We start from the raw sequence: 17,665 nt of genomic DNA, 5'->3' as shown, positions 1-17,665 counted from the left end.
GCACATTTCCAAAAACTATTCAAATTACAGCCAACCAGATAGAACAAATGTGGGGACTAAACTTCCATCCAATATCCTATTAGTGTCCCAAACATATATATTCACTGCAGGGTTTACAAACTTGTATAGTCATCCACGATTTACTCCAAATTATTTTCGGGGTTCATCAGATCTAACTGCCTCTCACATCCATCTGAACAGTTATGTTCTTTGCATCACAAGCACAATGGTGTGGTGCAAATCCTCATTGAATCCCCTTCTTATCATTCATATCACACTGTTTAATTTCCAAGTCGTATAATTTATGTAATCCAGCAAAACTGTTTTTAATAATAAAATATGCCCAACATATCTCAGTGCATAAACTTATCTTTAAATGACGGCAGCTTGTAAACGCTAGGGAACCCCCACCATTTCCAAAAACTGACATATTCCAATTAATAAATCCTGAATAAAATAGTTTTTTTCTACCTTTGTTGTCTGGTAACTTCATTTTTCTGATCATGCTGGCTCAGTATCCGATTGTGCTGCTATCTGTCCTCTTAACTCTGTTTCCAGGGCTTCCTTTCCATTTATTTCTTTACTTTCTGCCTTTCTTCTTCATTTCTTGCCCTACATCTGTAAGTAAAAGCTGGGTCCTCTGCAGACTTGACTGTCCAGTGGATCCAGCTTCTGCCTATTTTCTATATCCATGTGCACTTTTTCTCCTCTCTTCCTTTTCCCTCACCTCATCGCCTTCCTCACTCTTCCCTCGCCTCCATCCATGTCCAGCATTTCTTCTCTCTCCTCCATGCACCCATGTCCAGCAACCCTCCTGTCCCCCCTGCCATCCATCTATGTCCTGCAACTCCCCCTGTCCCCTCTGCCATCCACCTATGTCCAGAAACCCCCCTCCCCTGCCATCCACCCATGTCCAGCGACCCTCCTGTCCTCCCTGCCTGCCCCTGCCATCCACCTATGTCCAGAAATCCCCCTCCCCTGCCCTCCACCCATGTCCAGTGACACCCCTGTCCTCCCTGACCGCCCCTGCCATCCACCTATGTCCAGAAACCCTCCTCCCCTCCATCCACCCATGTCCAGCGACCCTGCTGTCCCCCCTGCCCTCCCCTGCCAACTGCCATCCACCCATGTCCAGCGACCCTGCTGTCCCCCCTGCCCTCCCCTGCCAATTGCCATCCACCCATGTCCAGCGACCCTCCTGTCCCCCCTGCCAACTGCCATCCACCTATGTCCAGAAACCCCCTCCCCTGCCATCCACCCATGTCCAGCGACCCTCCTGTCCCCCCTGCCAACTGCCATCCATCTATGTCCAAACCCCCCCTCCCCTGCCATCCACCCATGTCCAGTGACCCTCCTGTCCTCCCTGCCCGCCCCTGCCATCCACCTATGTCCAGAAACCCCCCTCCCCTCCATGCACCCATGTCCAGCGACCCTCCTGTCCCCCCTGCCATCCACATATGTCCAGAAACCCCCTCCCCTGCCATCTACCCATGTCCCATGTCCAGTAACCCCCCCCTGTCCCCCATGCCCTCCACCCTTGTCTAGCATGCGACTCTCCTCGTTTCCCTGCTCCCCCTCCAGGCACCTGAGCCCCCCCCCCTCCCCGACCCGCCAAACGACCCTCTTCTGCCACCCGACCCGGCAGGCACCTCACCTGACCCAACATTTTTTAAAAAATCTTCAAGCGGCGATGCCTGCGTCTGACTAGAAGAAGAAAAACCGCTTTGCGGTTCGTCCATTGGCCGGCCTTCCCTCATGTCCCACCCTTGCGTAAGTTACATCAGAGGGCGGGACATGAGGGAAGGCCGGCCAATGGACGAACCGCGAAGTGGTTTTTCTTCCTCTAGTCAGACGCAGGCATCGCCGCTTGAAGATTTTTTTTTAAATGTTGGGTCAGGTGAGGTGCCGGCCGGGTCGGGTGGCAGAAGAGTGTTGTTTGGCGGGTCGGGGAGGGGGGGGGCTCGGACGAGAGGGGGGCTCAGGTGCCTGGAGGGAGGGGAAGCAGGGGAATGCGGAGAGTCCCATCGTTTGACATGGGTGGAGGGCGGGCGAGTGAGCAGCGGAAGTCCGGCGGTGAGGCAGAGCTGAGGCGCGCCGCGCGGGGCCCCCTTACGCGGGGCCCTATGCGGCCGCCTCGGTCGCCTCTGCCTAAGACCGGCCCTGCCTGCTGCCTTGTCTTCACAACTGGTCGCTTAGCTCTCCTAGCATGTGTTGCTTCCTGTGCACTTTTGCCTGCCTTCTGCTCTCCTTGTTCCCCTGCCTGCCTTGCTTCTGGTCCTGTTGCCTTGCCCTCTTGCTTGTCTTCGTTCCAACTCCAGAGCCCCTGCTTCATCCAGCGTTCCAGTCTTCATTCCAGCTGTAGAGCTCCAGCTTCATCCTGTGTTCGTCTTCATTCCATCTCCAGAGCTCCTGCTTCAGTGTCCCAGTCTTCATTCCAGCTCGAGAGCTCCTGTCCTATACCTGGTATTCCAGTCTCCAGACCTTGCCGCTGCCTCCAGCCTTACCCTGCTCTGGAGCCTCTCTGGTCCTGTACCATCCAGGCTGTCCAAAAGTCCTTGCCTGCATTTTCTATTGGACTTCTATCAGCCTGTAGCAACTCGTCTGCCATCAGCCTGAGCCCTCCTGACCTCTGTTTGGGCCATCGCTGAGCTCCCAAGGGCTCGCCCCTTCAAGTCACATAATTCTACTGATTTGTAGCATGCATGTTATTTTGATTACATGACTTAGAGGGGCATTTTCAATATGACGACTAAATCTGATTTTGCAAAAAAACTGTCAAAGCACATGGTGAAAGACCATACAATAGGAAGGTACTATATCAGCTGCTATTTTCTCCTCTCTATTCCCATAAGTTTCCCTCCAGGAGTTATGGCCTTTATAATATAGTACATGTCATACTGTAGCATAAGCACTGTTATCTGCAGGCTACAGATGGAGGTCCAGACATTGCTTTTCCAGGGACCAGTCATTTACCTTGTATGTTTTTCATCCTGCAGGTGAAGCAGCTCCGGTCAAAGAAGCAGAGAACAGTAGGGATGTGAAAGTTGGCCCCTCACATAAATGTCATGGGGACAGACTTCAGCCCCTACTATGCAGCAGCCAGTGGAGAAATCTGAGGAATGGGAGTCCCCTGAACTGTAGTCTGGTGATGAGGAGGGCCAGGAAGCAAAGGCTGGTGACCAGAACAGCCTAGACCGAGTGTCTGGATGAGACAAAAAACTGGAAAAGGCAGATGAGAATGAGCATTCTGATGAGAATATCTTTGACTAGGATTTGAGCATTCTTGGGGTGAGAGAAGACCCTTTGATGGAGATGTCCATGATGTGGCCACAACTGCAACAATTGAAGGAGCTAAAGCAGTGCATAAGTCAGGGATTTGTATCCAGATATTCACCTTGACCTCCTTCCTGGATGAAATAATCAAGTGACTCCCACCACTGTTACACTACCAGTTCCCCAAAAAGCTGCTCCTCTCACATTTTTATTTTTATTTATTTGTTGCATTTGTATCCCACATTTTCCCACCTATTTGCAGGCTCAATGTGGCTTACATTATTTTGTAATGACAGACGCCATTTCCGGATCTGGTAAATACAAACTGGTATAGCATTAAAGTTCGTAAATGATAGAGTATATTACAAAGTGGCATTGCATTATTGTTCATAGATGATAGAGTAAATTACATTATGCTGTAGTGGCGATCGCCATTTCCGGATCTGAGAAATACAAAGTGGTATAGCATTGAAATTCGTAAATGATAGAGTAGATTACAAGGTGGTATTGCATTAAAGTTCATAGATGATGGAGTAAATTATAGGGTAGGTTAAATAGTAAAGTATAGAAAGTCCATTTCCAGCATGGGAAATAAAGTGGTGGTGCATAATGCGTTACGCGTGTCCGCGTAAGTGAGGTAGTCCGGTGTAGGGAGTTCAGCTTTGTTTAGTTTTGGTAGAATTTTGTTGTCTAGTATTTAGGATGGATCATTGTGGTATGCCTTTTTGAACAGGTTGGTTTTCAGTAGTTTTCGGAAGATTGTTAGGTCGTGCATTGTTTTTATGACATTTGGCAGTGCATTCCATAGTTTCGTGCTTATAATTTATTCTTCCTTAACATATATATGCACATGATATATATCTATACCATGATCTGTTCACATATGTTACGTTACATGTATGTTACCATGTATGTATGCAATTTAACACATTACCATTTGTAATTCTGTTACCAGGAAATGGCAACCGCCATTACAGCAAATGTAAGCCACATTGAGCCTGCAAATTGTTGGGAAAATGTGGGATACAAATGCTACAAATAAATACATAAATGTAGGAGAAGCTGGATGCATAAATTGATTTATATTTGAGTTCTTTGCAACTGGGGTAATGGAGATTCAAGAATGTGCATGCTGATCTTTTTGTGTTCCTGCTTGGCAAATCTACGAGGTCTGACATGTAGATCGGAGCTTCACCGTGAACGATTTTGTGGAGCAGGGTGCAGACTTTGAATGCAATTCATTCTTTTAGTGGGAGCCAGTGTAATTTTTCTCTTAGGGGTTTGGCGCTTTCATATGTCGCTTTTCCGAATATGAGTCTGGCTGCTGTGTTTTGGGCAGTTTGGAGTTTCTTAATGATTTCTTCTTTGCATCCGGCGAAGATGGCATTGCAATAATCTAGGTGGCTTAGCACCATTGATTGTACTAGGCTGCGGAATATTTCTCTTGGGAAGAAAGGTTTTACTCTTTTGAGTTTACGCATTGCGTGGAACATTTTCTTAGTTGTATTTTTTGCATGACAGTCTAGTGTGAGATTTTGGTCAATTGTAACTCCTAGAATTTTCAGGCTGTCCGAAACAGGAAGGGTGTAGTCTAGGGTGTTTATATTGGTGGGGTTGTACGTGTTATATTGTGAAGAGAGGATAAGACATTGTGTTTTTTCTGCGTTGAGTTTTAATTGGAATGCATCCGCCCATGAATTTATTATTTGAAGGCTGTATTTGATTTCAGTTGTGATTTTTGTTAGATCATGTTTGAACGGGATGTAGATCGTGACATAGTCTGTGTAGACGTAAGGATTGAGGCCTTGGTTGGATAGCGATTTGGCTAGGGGTGTCATCATTAGGTTAAAAAGGGTTGGTGAAAGCGGTGATCCTTCAGGTACTCCGCATTCACGTTTCCATGGCGGTAATGTATTCGAATTTGATATCACTTGGTATGTTCTTGCGGTTAGGAAGCTGTTGATCCATCTAAGTACATTTCCTTCAATACCGAAGTATTCTAGGATGTTCAATAGTATTTTGTGGCTGACCATGTCAAACGCGCTGGATATGTCGAATTGTAGGAGAAGTACACTATTGCCAGTTGCAATTGTTTGTTTAAATTTGGTTAGGAGAGTGATTAATACTGTTTTGGTGCTGTGGTTAGTTCACCTGGCCCTGCTCTTGAGTCTCCCTAGCTTAGTTCCACCCAACAACACCTGGTCTTCCCCAGCTTCCATAGGAAAGCCAGGCAGGCCTTAGAGGTGGGACAAGGTGGACAAGCCTCTGGAGAAACCTTCAGGCTCTGAGCCAAGTCATTACTGCAGCACCTGGCTGCATCCTCTTCTCCAAAGGAAGACCAGGGAAGGGGGAAGAAATTGTAAATGGGGGCATATAATATACTACTTACAAAACACATGTAAATAAGAACACACACATTCAGGAAATGTGTGTGTATGAGTTCATTTCTAGTTGCCACAGCATAATGATGTGTTTGGGGGGAGTTGTTTCACTGTCTCATACTCTTTATTCTCTGTGCTTGGCATTCTCTGGTTCAGACATCCAGTGAATGAGAACAAGGTTGTACAGCATGCAGCACACAAAAGAAAAGATCATACATATGTTTTGGCAGAGATGTAGACTAATTCACCCTCTGACCTGTCTAGGAATATATATTTACAGGATTCCAAAAATTCACTCAGTTAAAGTCCTGCTGTTTCTGTGTGTCCTGTTAGTTGTGTTCATCATCTTAGGGGTGAGCTGTGGGGGGAGGGGAATGATACAGCAGAGGGAAAGCTTCTGGGCGACCCTTTAAACGAGCACAGCAGCAGGGGGGCAGCAGCGGCAGTGATTCTTACATGCTGCCATTGACCCTTTTGAATGGGAGCAGCTGTAGAGAGAAAGGCAGACGTAGGATCTAGTTTGTTCCGGTGTTGGCAAGGGTGCACCACTGCTGGGTGAGCCTGAGCCCAAACTGGGTGGGCCCAGGCCCACCCGTGGCTACACCCCTGTTGTGCACTCACCTACGCACTCCAGCAGCCTCAGCCTTTAGCCATTGCCCATCAACCCATGCACCTCAGCGCATCACAGCAGCCTCAGGCCATTGCCTGTCCACCCCAGCAGCCTCAGCCTCTGGACATAGCTTCTGGTGATCACCCACCTAGCTATCCCAGCAGCCTCTTGCCTTCAACCCGAATTCTCAGCCCCAGTGTTAGTTTACTCCTCCAGCTCAAGCATCAGCCCCATCTCCCACTTGCCCAGCATGAGCCCCCTTCTGCTATCCCCAGTCCCCTTCTCTTATCCCAACCCATTAGCATCTGCCTCCTTCCTGCGGCCCTAGCCCTAGCATCAGACCCTTCTGTGAACCTTATTCCCAGAATCAAACTAAGTCCCCTGCAAAGCAATGGGAGTTTGTTTTTTGCTGTGGTCACTCTAACCGCACTGCACAGCAGTTGGAAGCAGAAAGCATATACGTCTGTTATTACGTGTGTGATCCCCCAATATATTGGGGATTACTAGAATTTGAGAGACCTCTTTAGAGTTACTGGGGGAAAGGGAGTGAGATGGAAGCCCAGCCCCAAGAGTCATCAAGCTATGTGCATTTTAGACATCTGCTTAAAACATACTTGTTTCAGAATTATGGAGGGAAATGAATATATTAGTTTAATTGTTGATAATGTTATGTTGTAATTCCTGGTTTGTATGGTCTCTTTGTATGTAACCCACATTGAACTGTGAGGTATTGTGAGCTATAAAAACAAAGTGTTATGTTATGTAAAGTTGCTGAGAGAAATGCTTGGTGGTTTAGATGGATAGGGGATGTCATATAGGGGTGGAGTTAAGAATTTATAAAAACTGTTGTTGTGCAGAGCACATGGTCTTTGGTTGTCTTCACCCCCACCAGGGCCTGTGGATAGGCCCAATAAATTAAGGCTGAATTAAGAGGAGTTTTTTGCCAACAAAACCAGTAACTGGATTGTGAGGAGTGCTCCAGGTGGGTAGAAGGGTTAACCCAGCCCGGAAGTAGAACAGGAAAGAGCCTGTTGTTACCAGAGGCAGCAGCTCAAAGAAGTACCCACCTTTGGAGAAGAGGAAAGATAGGAAGGCCCATGACCCTCCCATTCCCATGCCCCCTTTTGACTCTTACGTACAGTTTAATTTTAATTAGTGCCAATAATTGTTAAAAGCCAATTATCAGTGCTAATTAGCTCATTCAATTAAATAGCGCATGCAAATTGGGCACATGCCCAAATTTGCATATGCAATATTTAGTGCTTTTTATACAATTTTGGGATAAGTGCATAACATTTAGAATGTGCCAGTACTTACACCTGCCATAGACCAGGCGTAGGTACTCAGGCCTAAATGTTGGCATGTAAATGCCGACTTACGCTTTATTCTGTAACAGCCTTTGGGCATCCAGATAACTTTCTAGAATAGCGCTTAGCGCCCAGATTTTGACCTGCATTTTTCTGCCTATGTTTTGGCACCCTGTACAGAATTGACCCCATAGAGTACACACATATTGAAGTAGGTGTAAATTTATGTTGGAACATTTGTAAGTTACATGTTCCAACAAGCGCATGTGTACTTACATGCAGATTGCATGTGTGCATTTCCTGGGGCAGAGTTAAGAAGTACGCATATATTCGCACATATTCCTCAGAGCAGGTATAACTTTGTGTAAGAGCATTTTCCTATTGGAGATAGTTCTGATAATCTGTTAACCGTAGTAACACAATATTACAGTCATCCAAAGCTGATAAAATTACGGCTTGTGTGATCAGTCTCATTTGATGCTCTTCTAAATTGGCTCTTGTCTATTATCTCTCCATGGGTTACCTATGAAAGCAAAGATCCAATTAGAAACATTACTATTTCTGTCCAAGATTTTACAGTGTTTGATTCGAATATATGTGTCTTCATGGGTCACCTGGTACGTCCCACATTGACAGTTACGTTTATTCGATCAATTTAGAGTAACGCTTCCTGCGATTAATACCTTTAGATTGCAATCTACAAAGAAATGCAGCCTGAGTGGGTAGAGAACAAGGATTCTCAACCCTGTCCTCGGGACACACCTAGCCAGTCAAGTTTTTAGGATCCCCCTAATAAATATGCATGACAGAGATTTGCATGCATATTACCCCCATTGTATGTAAATCTATATCATGCATATTGATTGTGGATATCCTGAAAACATGACTGGCTAGGTATGTCCTGAGGACTGGGTTGGGAAACCCTGGTCCAGAATTATACAGTTCACAGCCGTTAGTGATGTGAATTTAATTATGGATGACATTGCTGAATGTTGAAAATGTGGTTGTTTAAGGAATACTTCAATATTGCATGATTTGTTAGGAAGGTTTTTATGGCTGATATTTTACATAGTAACGTAGTAGATGATGGCAGGTAGACCTGCACAGTAATCCACTCTGCCCAAGGTGTAATACATATGATTTTGAATATGTTACCTTTTTGATTTGTAATTTTGGCTGTAATCTGCTTTGAGCCATTGCTTTTGGTCTGAGTGGAGTAGAAATGTACAATTAAATTAAAATGAAATTATAATTGGACCTTCAGAAGGTAGGTATTTGTGAGTAAAAGTCTCTACCAGTACCATCACCACATAATCTCAATTGATACATCTCTCTCTTTCTCTCTGTATATGTGTGTGTATGTATGTATGTATGTATGTGTGTATATATATATATATATATATATATATATATATATATATATATATAAATGTTGAGGTGATACACTATATATATATAGTGTATCACCTCAACAGCTTATGCATGCACTTCTCAATAGATGATTCTTTGTCCTTGAAAATCCTAAGAGAGCCCCACAGTACTGAGATACCATAGGTTAGTGAGTTCTATGGTAAACTAAGATGTGGTACCCCCCCCCCCCCCCAATACTGTGAGTACTTAGTATTAATAAATAATAGTGTCCACTAGGCCAAGTCAGATTGTATGTACAGCAATAAGAGTCCTATTCATCTGACAATTTATGGAGTCTTTTACCGGGCAGCATGAATAATGGGGTGAATTCAAGTAGTAAGTTTCCCACTGAGGTGTAGATAATTTATGCCTATGTATTATTTTTCCATATAATATTTTATTTTTCATAAGCATTTTCTTTTTTTTTTCTTCAGACTATTGTTAGAGGAAATAAGCCTCAAAAGGATACTTCTATCAATGGCTTACTAGAAGAGTTTGACAGTATTTCGGTTACACGTTCCAATTCCCTACGGAAGGAAAGTCCTCCCACTCCACACCAGAGAAATCCCAACCATGTTCAAGGCCATATCGAGGAAAATGGATTTTCAACCCATTCCCAATATTGTTACGAGGCAGACATTGCTAGAGATTCTGTTTTTGAGAAATACACGGAAAAAAGCCTGCACGGATCGGAAGTGGACAGGTATTCTAAAAGCAGCAAGGTTATCAAGCAAAATGGACATGCAACGAAAGCAAAATCATTTGATGCCTGTTATCCAGAAGCTGTTCACCTAAAAACTGATATTTCAAGCTATCTTCCTGATTACCCTTCACTTTTTGAAACAAAGAGTAAACCAGCTGAGCACAGTGGACTCAAATGGGAGTACCAAAGGGTTCCTTTGGGATCCTCTCTAGAATACAGAGAGCCCTTTCAGTGTATTCCTTCTAGAAATGTAATACTCAGTGAGAGCTCAAAAGAAAGACTGGAATATGAATGGGAAAATGGACCACCGAAAGATGATTATGATAAGCGACCAATGTCATCTTATATAATGCAGACAAGCCCCCAGCCAACCATCAGACAACGGTCACAATCAGGGTCTGGCTTGCAGGAGCCAGTCATTCCCTATGGAGCAGGTGCTTTTAAAATGAACATGCAGGGATATTCGTACAGTTCATATACCTACCCTCGTCTTTCAGAAACTGCAGCATGCATTCCAAAGGTAAAGTCAATCCTGGCACTGGTAAATCTGCTTTTTTTTTTTTTTAACCAAAAAAATTCAGAATTCTTGCAAATCATAAGGGAAAGTTTTATGAGAACTATGCATTTTGACATACATTCTTATAGTTTTGCTTTTTTATTAAAACCATATCTCCACTGCACTTCATTAAATGCAGTGGAGATTTGGTAAAAAAAAAAGTCAGTGAAATAAATTATAACAATTCAGCAGCAGTGGAAAAATCTGTGAGCATTCTCAACTGGATTCCCCATGTTCTTGCATTTCATGTTACTGTGGCATTTAGAAACCAGATTTGTAGATGTGAATTTATCAAAACATTTATTTTCAAGCCAATTTTAAAAAGAGGCAAGCTTAGGGGTCTGTTTACTAAGCCATGCTAGTGGCTTCACGGCATTGCCAACACAGCCCATTCAAACTGAATGGGCTGTGTTGGCACTAGTAAACCCCAGCGTTAATCTTTGAGTAAAAATAGCTCAGTGTTTTCAGTGAGGCACAAAGGCCTCTGTACAAATGGAATAGTTTGTACATGGAGCAAAACGTTTGCTAGATTTTCTTCATAGTTAACCTGGGCCTAACAAAAATTTCTGTTATGTGGTAATCTCAGATGCACTCTGGCGGATTTAGTTGTCATTCAAACATCTGTCACTTTTGGGAGCAATTTTCAGTAGTTGGAAAGTTCACAAGTACTTTTATCTTACATACTTTTTATATATTTCCAAAAGGAAAATATCATTTTTTTTGTTTTGACCACACTTCTGAGAAGCTTGACGTGGGCACAATTTACAGAAATTACAAATTGTAATTGGAAATGCAAATAGCAAATTCTAATTTCTGTAAATTGTGCCCACGTCAAGCTTCTCAGAAGTGTGGTACCATTATAAAATCGGAACTCAAAACTGTCTCTACTAGCACACACATTCTCATGCACAAGTTTACACCACCTTTGAAAAAGGTATAAAATATATGCATGTACTCTGAGTATACTTGTGATATATATGCTTTATAAATTATACAACTCCACCTGCTGTGCGCACCAGTGAATATGTAGTTGCCATTTTGGTGGAAGTACATCTATGCAAGTGAACACACAGATTCTGACATACGTTTTTTAAAGAGCCCTTTTCCATATGTAAAGAATTATTTGCATATGGGGAAAAGCTTTATGAAATTACCCCATATTAACAAACAAACAAACAAAAAAAGAAAATCAGATTTAACAATAAAAAGAAAACCGAAAGAGAATTTTCCATGTGTTTGTAACTTATTTTAGTAACACAATAGAACAGAAAACAGTCCAAAATTACAATAGATTGTTATTTCAAAAATGCCCAAAGTGGGCCAGTAACATTTATTTATTTATGCATTAGGATTTATTTACCACCTTTTTGAAGGAAGCAATGGACAATTACAGCAGTAAAAATATTCAAATAACAATACAAAGTATGGCATAGTATATACTACTTACAATGTCAACACAATACATGATAGAACATTTTAATTGACAGTGTAGGGTATAAGCAAAAGATGGAACATATAGATAGGTAAGGGAGTAAGAAGAGTTAGAAAGTAAAGTGACTAATTTAAAGAGAGGTGCACATGAGGTCAGAGAGATGGTTAAATATTATCTTAGCTAGAGAAGGAGTGGATAAACATGTCCTGCTGCAGTATGTGCAGCCCGTGTTACTCCTTGTGTGTGCAAATGAGACTAACAAGTTAGTTACTTCCATTAAAGGTCTGGTTGAACAGCCAATCTTTCACCTGCTTCCTGAAGTAGAGATGAGATAGTCTTGTGTTAAGCGGAGCCTTTCAGGGCTGTATAGGGCTCTGAAAGTTTCTTAATTAAGTGTGATTTCATAATAATTGGGCTATCATTGGTTATCCTAAATATAAGACAATTGTTGCTGATGTAATCCTTTAGGAATCAAATTTCAAAGTTTATGGCTGCTCAGGAAATTGCAGCCTTGTGAGTATAAACTAACTTAACATCAGATGAAGAGAGGATAGAGATGGTAGTTGATCCTTGAAACAGAAAAGAGCTTTACCCAGTACATAAGGATGAAGGCATTCTCCAAGATAAGACTTCATTTTAGTTTGGCAGGAGAATTTATTGTACTGGAAGCCAATGAAGTTGGTCTAAAATAGGCGAAATGTGATTGGACAGATGTAGGTCTTAGCCAGATATAAATTGCAGTATTCTGAACTAATTGCACTCACTCAAACTGTGTAAAAGAGAATTACAGGCCTAAAATACAAACTAACGCATGCGTCAAACTTCTGTTACCTGAGCACACAGTTATGGAACGCATTGCCGCGCAGCTTAAAAACTACTTATGAACTAACTAACTTTTGCAAATCCCTGAAGACCCACCTATTCAACAGGGCATACCAATAAGAGCAGCAACTACCGTGTTTCCCCGAAAATAGGGCATCCCCATAAAATAAGACCTACCGAGGTTTTTGGTGCCCTTGGAAAATATAAGGCCGCCCCCGAAAGTAAGGCCTAGCAAAGTTTTTCTTTTACCGGTAAGTAGGGTCGCCCCCCCCCCCCACCCGAGATCGCCGGGCCCCACCTCCGTCGCTCCGAAACTAACCCCCCACCTGAGGTCGCGCCCCCACCCGAAGTCGCCGGACCCCACCCCCCTCTGTCGCTCCGAAACTAACCTGAACTTAAGCCTCCTTTCACTTTCCTTCCAGTTCACAGCAAGCAGCAGGAGGGCAGGCCACTCCTTCCTTCCATGTCCCGCCCTCGCCTGCCCTGCTGCTCCTGCGAACTGGAAGGAAAGTGAAAGGAGGCTTAAGTTCAGGTTAGTTTCGGAGCGACGGAGGGGGGTGGGGTCCAGCGACTTTGGGTGGGAGCGCCATCTCGGGTGGGGGGGGGCGACCTCGGGTGGGGGGGGGTTACCGGTAGTTGCAGGAGCGACGGAGGGAAGGTGGGCGGGCCAACCGTGTTTCCCCGAAATACTAAGACCTCCCCTGAAAATAAGACCTAGCGCCTTTTTGGGCGCAAAAATTAATATAAGACAGTGTCTTATATTCGGGGAAACACAGTATAAATGTAATACATCACAACCTTACCTACTATCTTACCTACTATCAACAATGCTTTTGCTTATATCTGCTTGTTTGAATTTCGATTATGTTATCTTCTATAGCACCCTCACCTTACCTATTATCAGTACTGTTTTCTACTTGTTTAAATTTCGATTATGCTATTCTTTATGTAACACTGTTATCTCCTAATCTACTATCTACCAATAATGACACATTGTAAGCCACATTGAGCCTGCAAAGAGGTGGGAAAATGTGGGATACAAATGCAATAAACAAATAAATAAAATACTGATGTAGATGATGGATAGTGGAAAGGTTGGCAAATAAGGACTGAATCACCAAGGATATATGAGTACATGTTGATAACTGTTGAAAATATCTCCCAAAACCCTAGCTTTAGAATGAATCGTTAAACATGTGTCCTCCAGAATTAGTTTAAGAGAAGCAATATTTAAAGGAGGACACTTCTAATATAATCCAGTCCAATCTCAAGCATGTATAACCCACTTAATCCCTAAATTGGACTGAAGTGACTTACACTGAGTACAATAAGATGTACTAGAATTATTCAATCAAAATATACTGATTACATAATAAAATTCTAGCCAACTATAATTGAAATGACTAGATAGGTTTTAAAAATATTTACAAAACGAATAGTGAAAAGGGTCGCTGTTTTACAAATAAGGTAAATTATTACAAGCTTGAGAACTCTCTAACACTTTCTTAGAACACACACCTTTAAAAGAGGGAAAATGCAATAAGCAACATCTTTTGTTTGAAAGGTTCATTTGCTAGATGGGATAGATACTGTACCAGTTAAGTAGACTGGAACTAATCCTTGAAGAATCTTTTAAGATAAAATAAGACAACTTAAAAGTAGCACGTGCTTGGACTTGGAAGCAAGTGGATAACCTGATCATACTTTTTTTTGTTGTTGTTTATAAATCACTGAAAGAAGCTGGGATTCTCTGTATTTACTTTCAGGGGCTCTCTTACTAAAGTGTGGTAGGGTTTTGCACTTAACTATAGGTTAACAGCGAAATTTAATGTGCAGTAAGTGCAAAACCTGTGTGGGAAAGGGAATGGGACTTGTATACCGCCTTTCTGTGGTTTTTCCAACTACATTCAAAGCGGTTTACATATTATATACAGGTACTGATTTGTACCTGGGACAACGGAGGGTTAAGTGACTTGCCCAGAGTCACAAGGAGCTGCAGTGGAAATCGAACCCAGTTCCCCAGGATCAGAGTCTGCTGCACTAACCACTAGGCTACTCCTCCACTAGCAACATTCCATGTAGAAGCCTGCCCTTGCAGATCAGCAATGCAGCCGCGCAGGCTTCTGTTTTTGTGAGTCTGACGTCCTGCATGTACGTACGGACGTCAGACTCACAGAAACAGAAGCCTGCGCGGCCGCGTTGCTGATCTGCAAGGGCAGGCTTCTACATGGAATGTTACTAGTGGAATAGCAACATTCCATGTAGAAACTCAAATAGTGGCAACAGAATCTCAACATTCCATGTCGAATCTCAAATAGTAGCAACATTCCAGAATCTCAAATAGTAGGAACAGCAACATTTCATGTTGAATCTCAAATAGGGAAATGGGACTTGATATACCACCTTTCTGAGGTTTTTGCAACTACATTCAAAGCGGTTTACACAGTGGCGCACCAAGGGGGGCTGCCACCCGGGACAGTTCGCTGTTGCACCCCCCCCCCCCCCGGGTGCAGCATGATGACAACCCCCCCCCCCCTCGGCACATCAACACCCCCCCCCCCCCCCCGACCCAGTGCCTACCCTCCTCAACTCCATCCAACCAGCTCCGGCACACTACCTTTAAAGAAATCTCAGAAGCCGTGGCGAGGCACAGCGCCTGCATATAAAAGAAGTGTGTATCATCTCATCGGGCCTTCCCTCACTTTGTCTGTCCCGCCCTTGCGGAAATAGGAAGTTGCGTCAGCGGAGGGCGGGACAGACAGAGTGAGGGAAGGCCCGATGAGACGATCCACACTTCTTTCACATGCAGGCGCGAGGCGCTACGCCTCGCCTCGCCATGGTTTCCTAGATTTCTTTAAGGTAGGGTGCGGGAGCTGGTTGGACGGAGCTGAGGGTAGGCACTGGGTCTGGGGGTGTTGATGCGCCGAGGGGGGGTGTCATCGTGCTGCACCTGGGGGGGGGGAGCTGGCAGGGAGCACCCCCTTGAGCTGACACCCGGGGCGGACCGCCCCCCCCCCCCCCCCCCCGCCCCTCTTGCTACGCCACTGGGTTTACATATATTCAGGTACTTATTTTGTACCAGGGGCAATGGAGGATTAAGTGACTTGCCCAGAGTCACAAAGAGCTGCAGTGGGAATCGAGCCCAGTTCCCCAGGATCAGAGTCTGCTGCACTAACCACTAGGCTACTCCTCGGCATGCCTTGCATCTATTCTGCATTTACTTCACATAGGGGCCCTTTTACTAAAGGTTTGCTGCACGGCAACTCGAACCACTGCCGGCGCAACACAGGTGCTGGCAATAGTTCTGCCCACAGCGCACGCCATTTCCGGTGCTAGTGGAAATATTGAAAAAAAATATTTCCGCAGGGGGGTTAGTGCGGGAGCCTTTACCACCACCACCCATTCAAGTTACCACACGGCCATTTCATTTTTGGCTGTTTTCACCTTCTGCAGTAAAAGGGGGGCTCTGGTGCTCAGCAAAAACAGCTGCCGCCGCTAGCACAGGACCCCTTTTACCACAGCTTAGTAAGAGAGCCCCATGATTAGCATACACGAGCAACGCGTTACATGCCTGGGTCGATGACGGGGCCCTCTGCACTATTGGCCCATGCATGTAACATGAGCCAAGTGCTGTCACTACATTCCTGGGTTGATGACGGGGCCCTCTGCACTACTGGCCCATGCATATAACATGAGCCAAGCGCTGTCACTACATGCCTGGGTCGATGACGGGGCCCTCTGCACTATTGGCCCATGCATGTAACATGAGCCAAGCGCTGTCACTACATGCCTGGGTCGATGACGGGGCCCTCTGCACTATTGGCCCATGCATGTAACATGAGCCAAGTGCTGTCACTACACGCCTGGGTCGATGACGGGGCCCTCTGCACTATTGGCCCATGCATGTAACATGAGCCAAGTGCTGTCACTACATGCCTGGGTTGATGACGGGGCCCTCTGCACTACTGGCCCATGCATATAACATGAGCCAAGTGCTGTCACTACATGCCTGGGTCGATGACGGGGCCCTCTGCACTATTGGCCCATGCATGTAACATGAGCCAAGTGCTGTCACTACACGCCTGGGTCGATGACGGGGCCCTCTGCACTATTGGCCCATGCATGTAACATGAGCCAAGTGCTGTCACTACACGCCTGGGTCGATGACGGGGCCCTCTGCACTATTGGCCCATGCATGTAACATGAGCCAAGTGCTGTCACTACACGCCTGGGTCGATGACGTGGCCCTCTGCACTATTGGCCCATGTATGTAACATGAGCCAAGCGCTGTCACTACATGCCTGGGTTGATGACGGGGCCCTCTGCACTATTGGCCCGTGCATGTAACATGAGCCAAGTGCTGTCACTACACGCCTGGGTCAATGACGTGGCCCTCTGCATTATTGGTCCATGCACGTAACATGAGCCAAGCACTGTCAAAGGGGCCCCTTTAGTTAAGGGTTGTCACATGGCAATAGGCTTGCCGCGCGCCAATCCAGAACTACCGCAGCAGCCCAGCGGTAAGTCCGCCTCGTGAAATGGCCGCACATTCATTTTTTTTTTTTCAGCCTTTTTACCCTCTGTGGTAAAAGGGGGCCTCTGAGCACAGCAAAAACACACTGCAGCTTTGTAAAAGAGCCCCAAAATTACGTCTATCTGGGGTATTGCCACTCATTCCCACCCCCTAATCCACTGATTACATGCTTCTATGCCCCCCATCCAATCTTCCAACCCTAGATCAAAGACACTTCCGATCCCAACCCCCTGATCAGACACCGCCTATTCTCCCCTGCTGAGCCGCTCCCGATTTGATGGCAGCCTGTATGCCAGGTTACGGTGCCTGCTGTAACTGCTGCTTATAAAAGCAAATTTCTTTCTAGTTTCTAGTGCTGTTTTGCAGTAAGCAGACAGGGAAAACATTGGGCTGCTCCTTCTGGTTATTTGTTTAGCCCCTGATTTAGCCCTTGTAGGGCGAAGCATGGCTTCAAGGAAATTGTTTGCTGTTTTGATGACATGGAAATAAATATTGTTTTACTTTTTATGTAGTCTGCTCTTTTTTCTGTTGCTCCCAGATGTATGCAGGGATACATATAAATTATAGTATTCTGTAATTAGTGTGTGTAAATGTACACTATGGCCAAACTGTACCTATATGCATATTCACCATACTT

At 44.7% G+C, this 17,665-nt stretch overlaps 1 protein-coding gene across 2 annotated transcripts in view; it reads left to right on the top strand.

The window, feature by feature from the left end:
• The window catches only part of PAK5 (p21 (RAC1) activated kinase 5), a 141,109-nt gene that overhangs the window by 60,846 nt on the left and 62,598 nt on the right, over positions 1-17,665 (top strand). For both annotated transcript variants that reach the window (XM_030196323.1, XM_030196322.1), the window contains exon 2: positions 9,416-10,204. In XM_030196323.1, the coding sequence (XP_030052183.1) occupies positions 9,416-10,204 (789 nt within the window). The remainder of the gene's footprint in view (positions 1-9,415; positions 10,205-17,665) is intronic.

This window comes from Microcaecilia unicolor, chromosome 3 (genome assembly GCF_901765095.1).
Source record: "Microcaecilia unicolor chromosome 3, aMicUni1.1, whole genome shotgun sequence".
In the NCBI taxonomy this organism is placed as follows: domain Eukaryota; kingdom Metazoa; phylum Chordata; class Amphibia; order Gymnophiona; family Siphonopidae; genus Microcaecilia; species Microcaecilia unicolor.
This window is presented reverse-complemented; position numbering and strand designations above follow the sequence as displayed.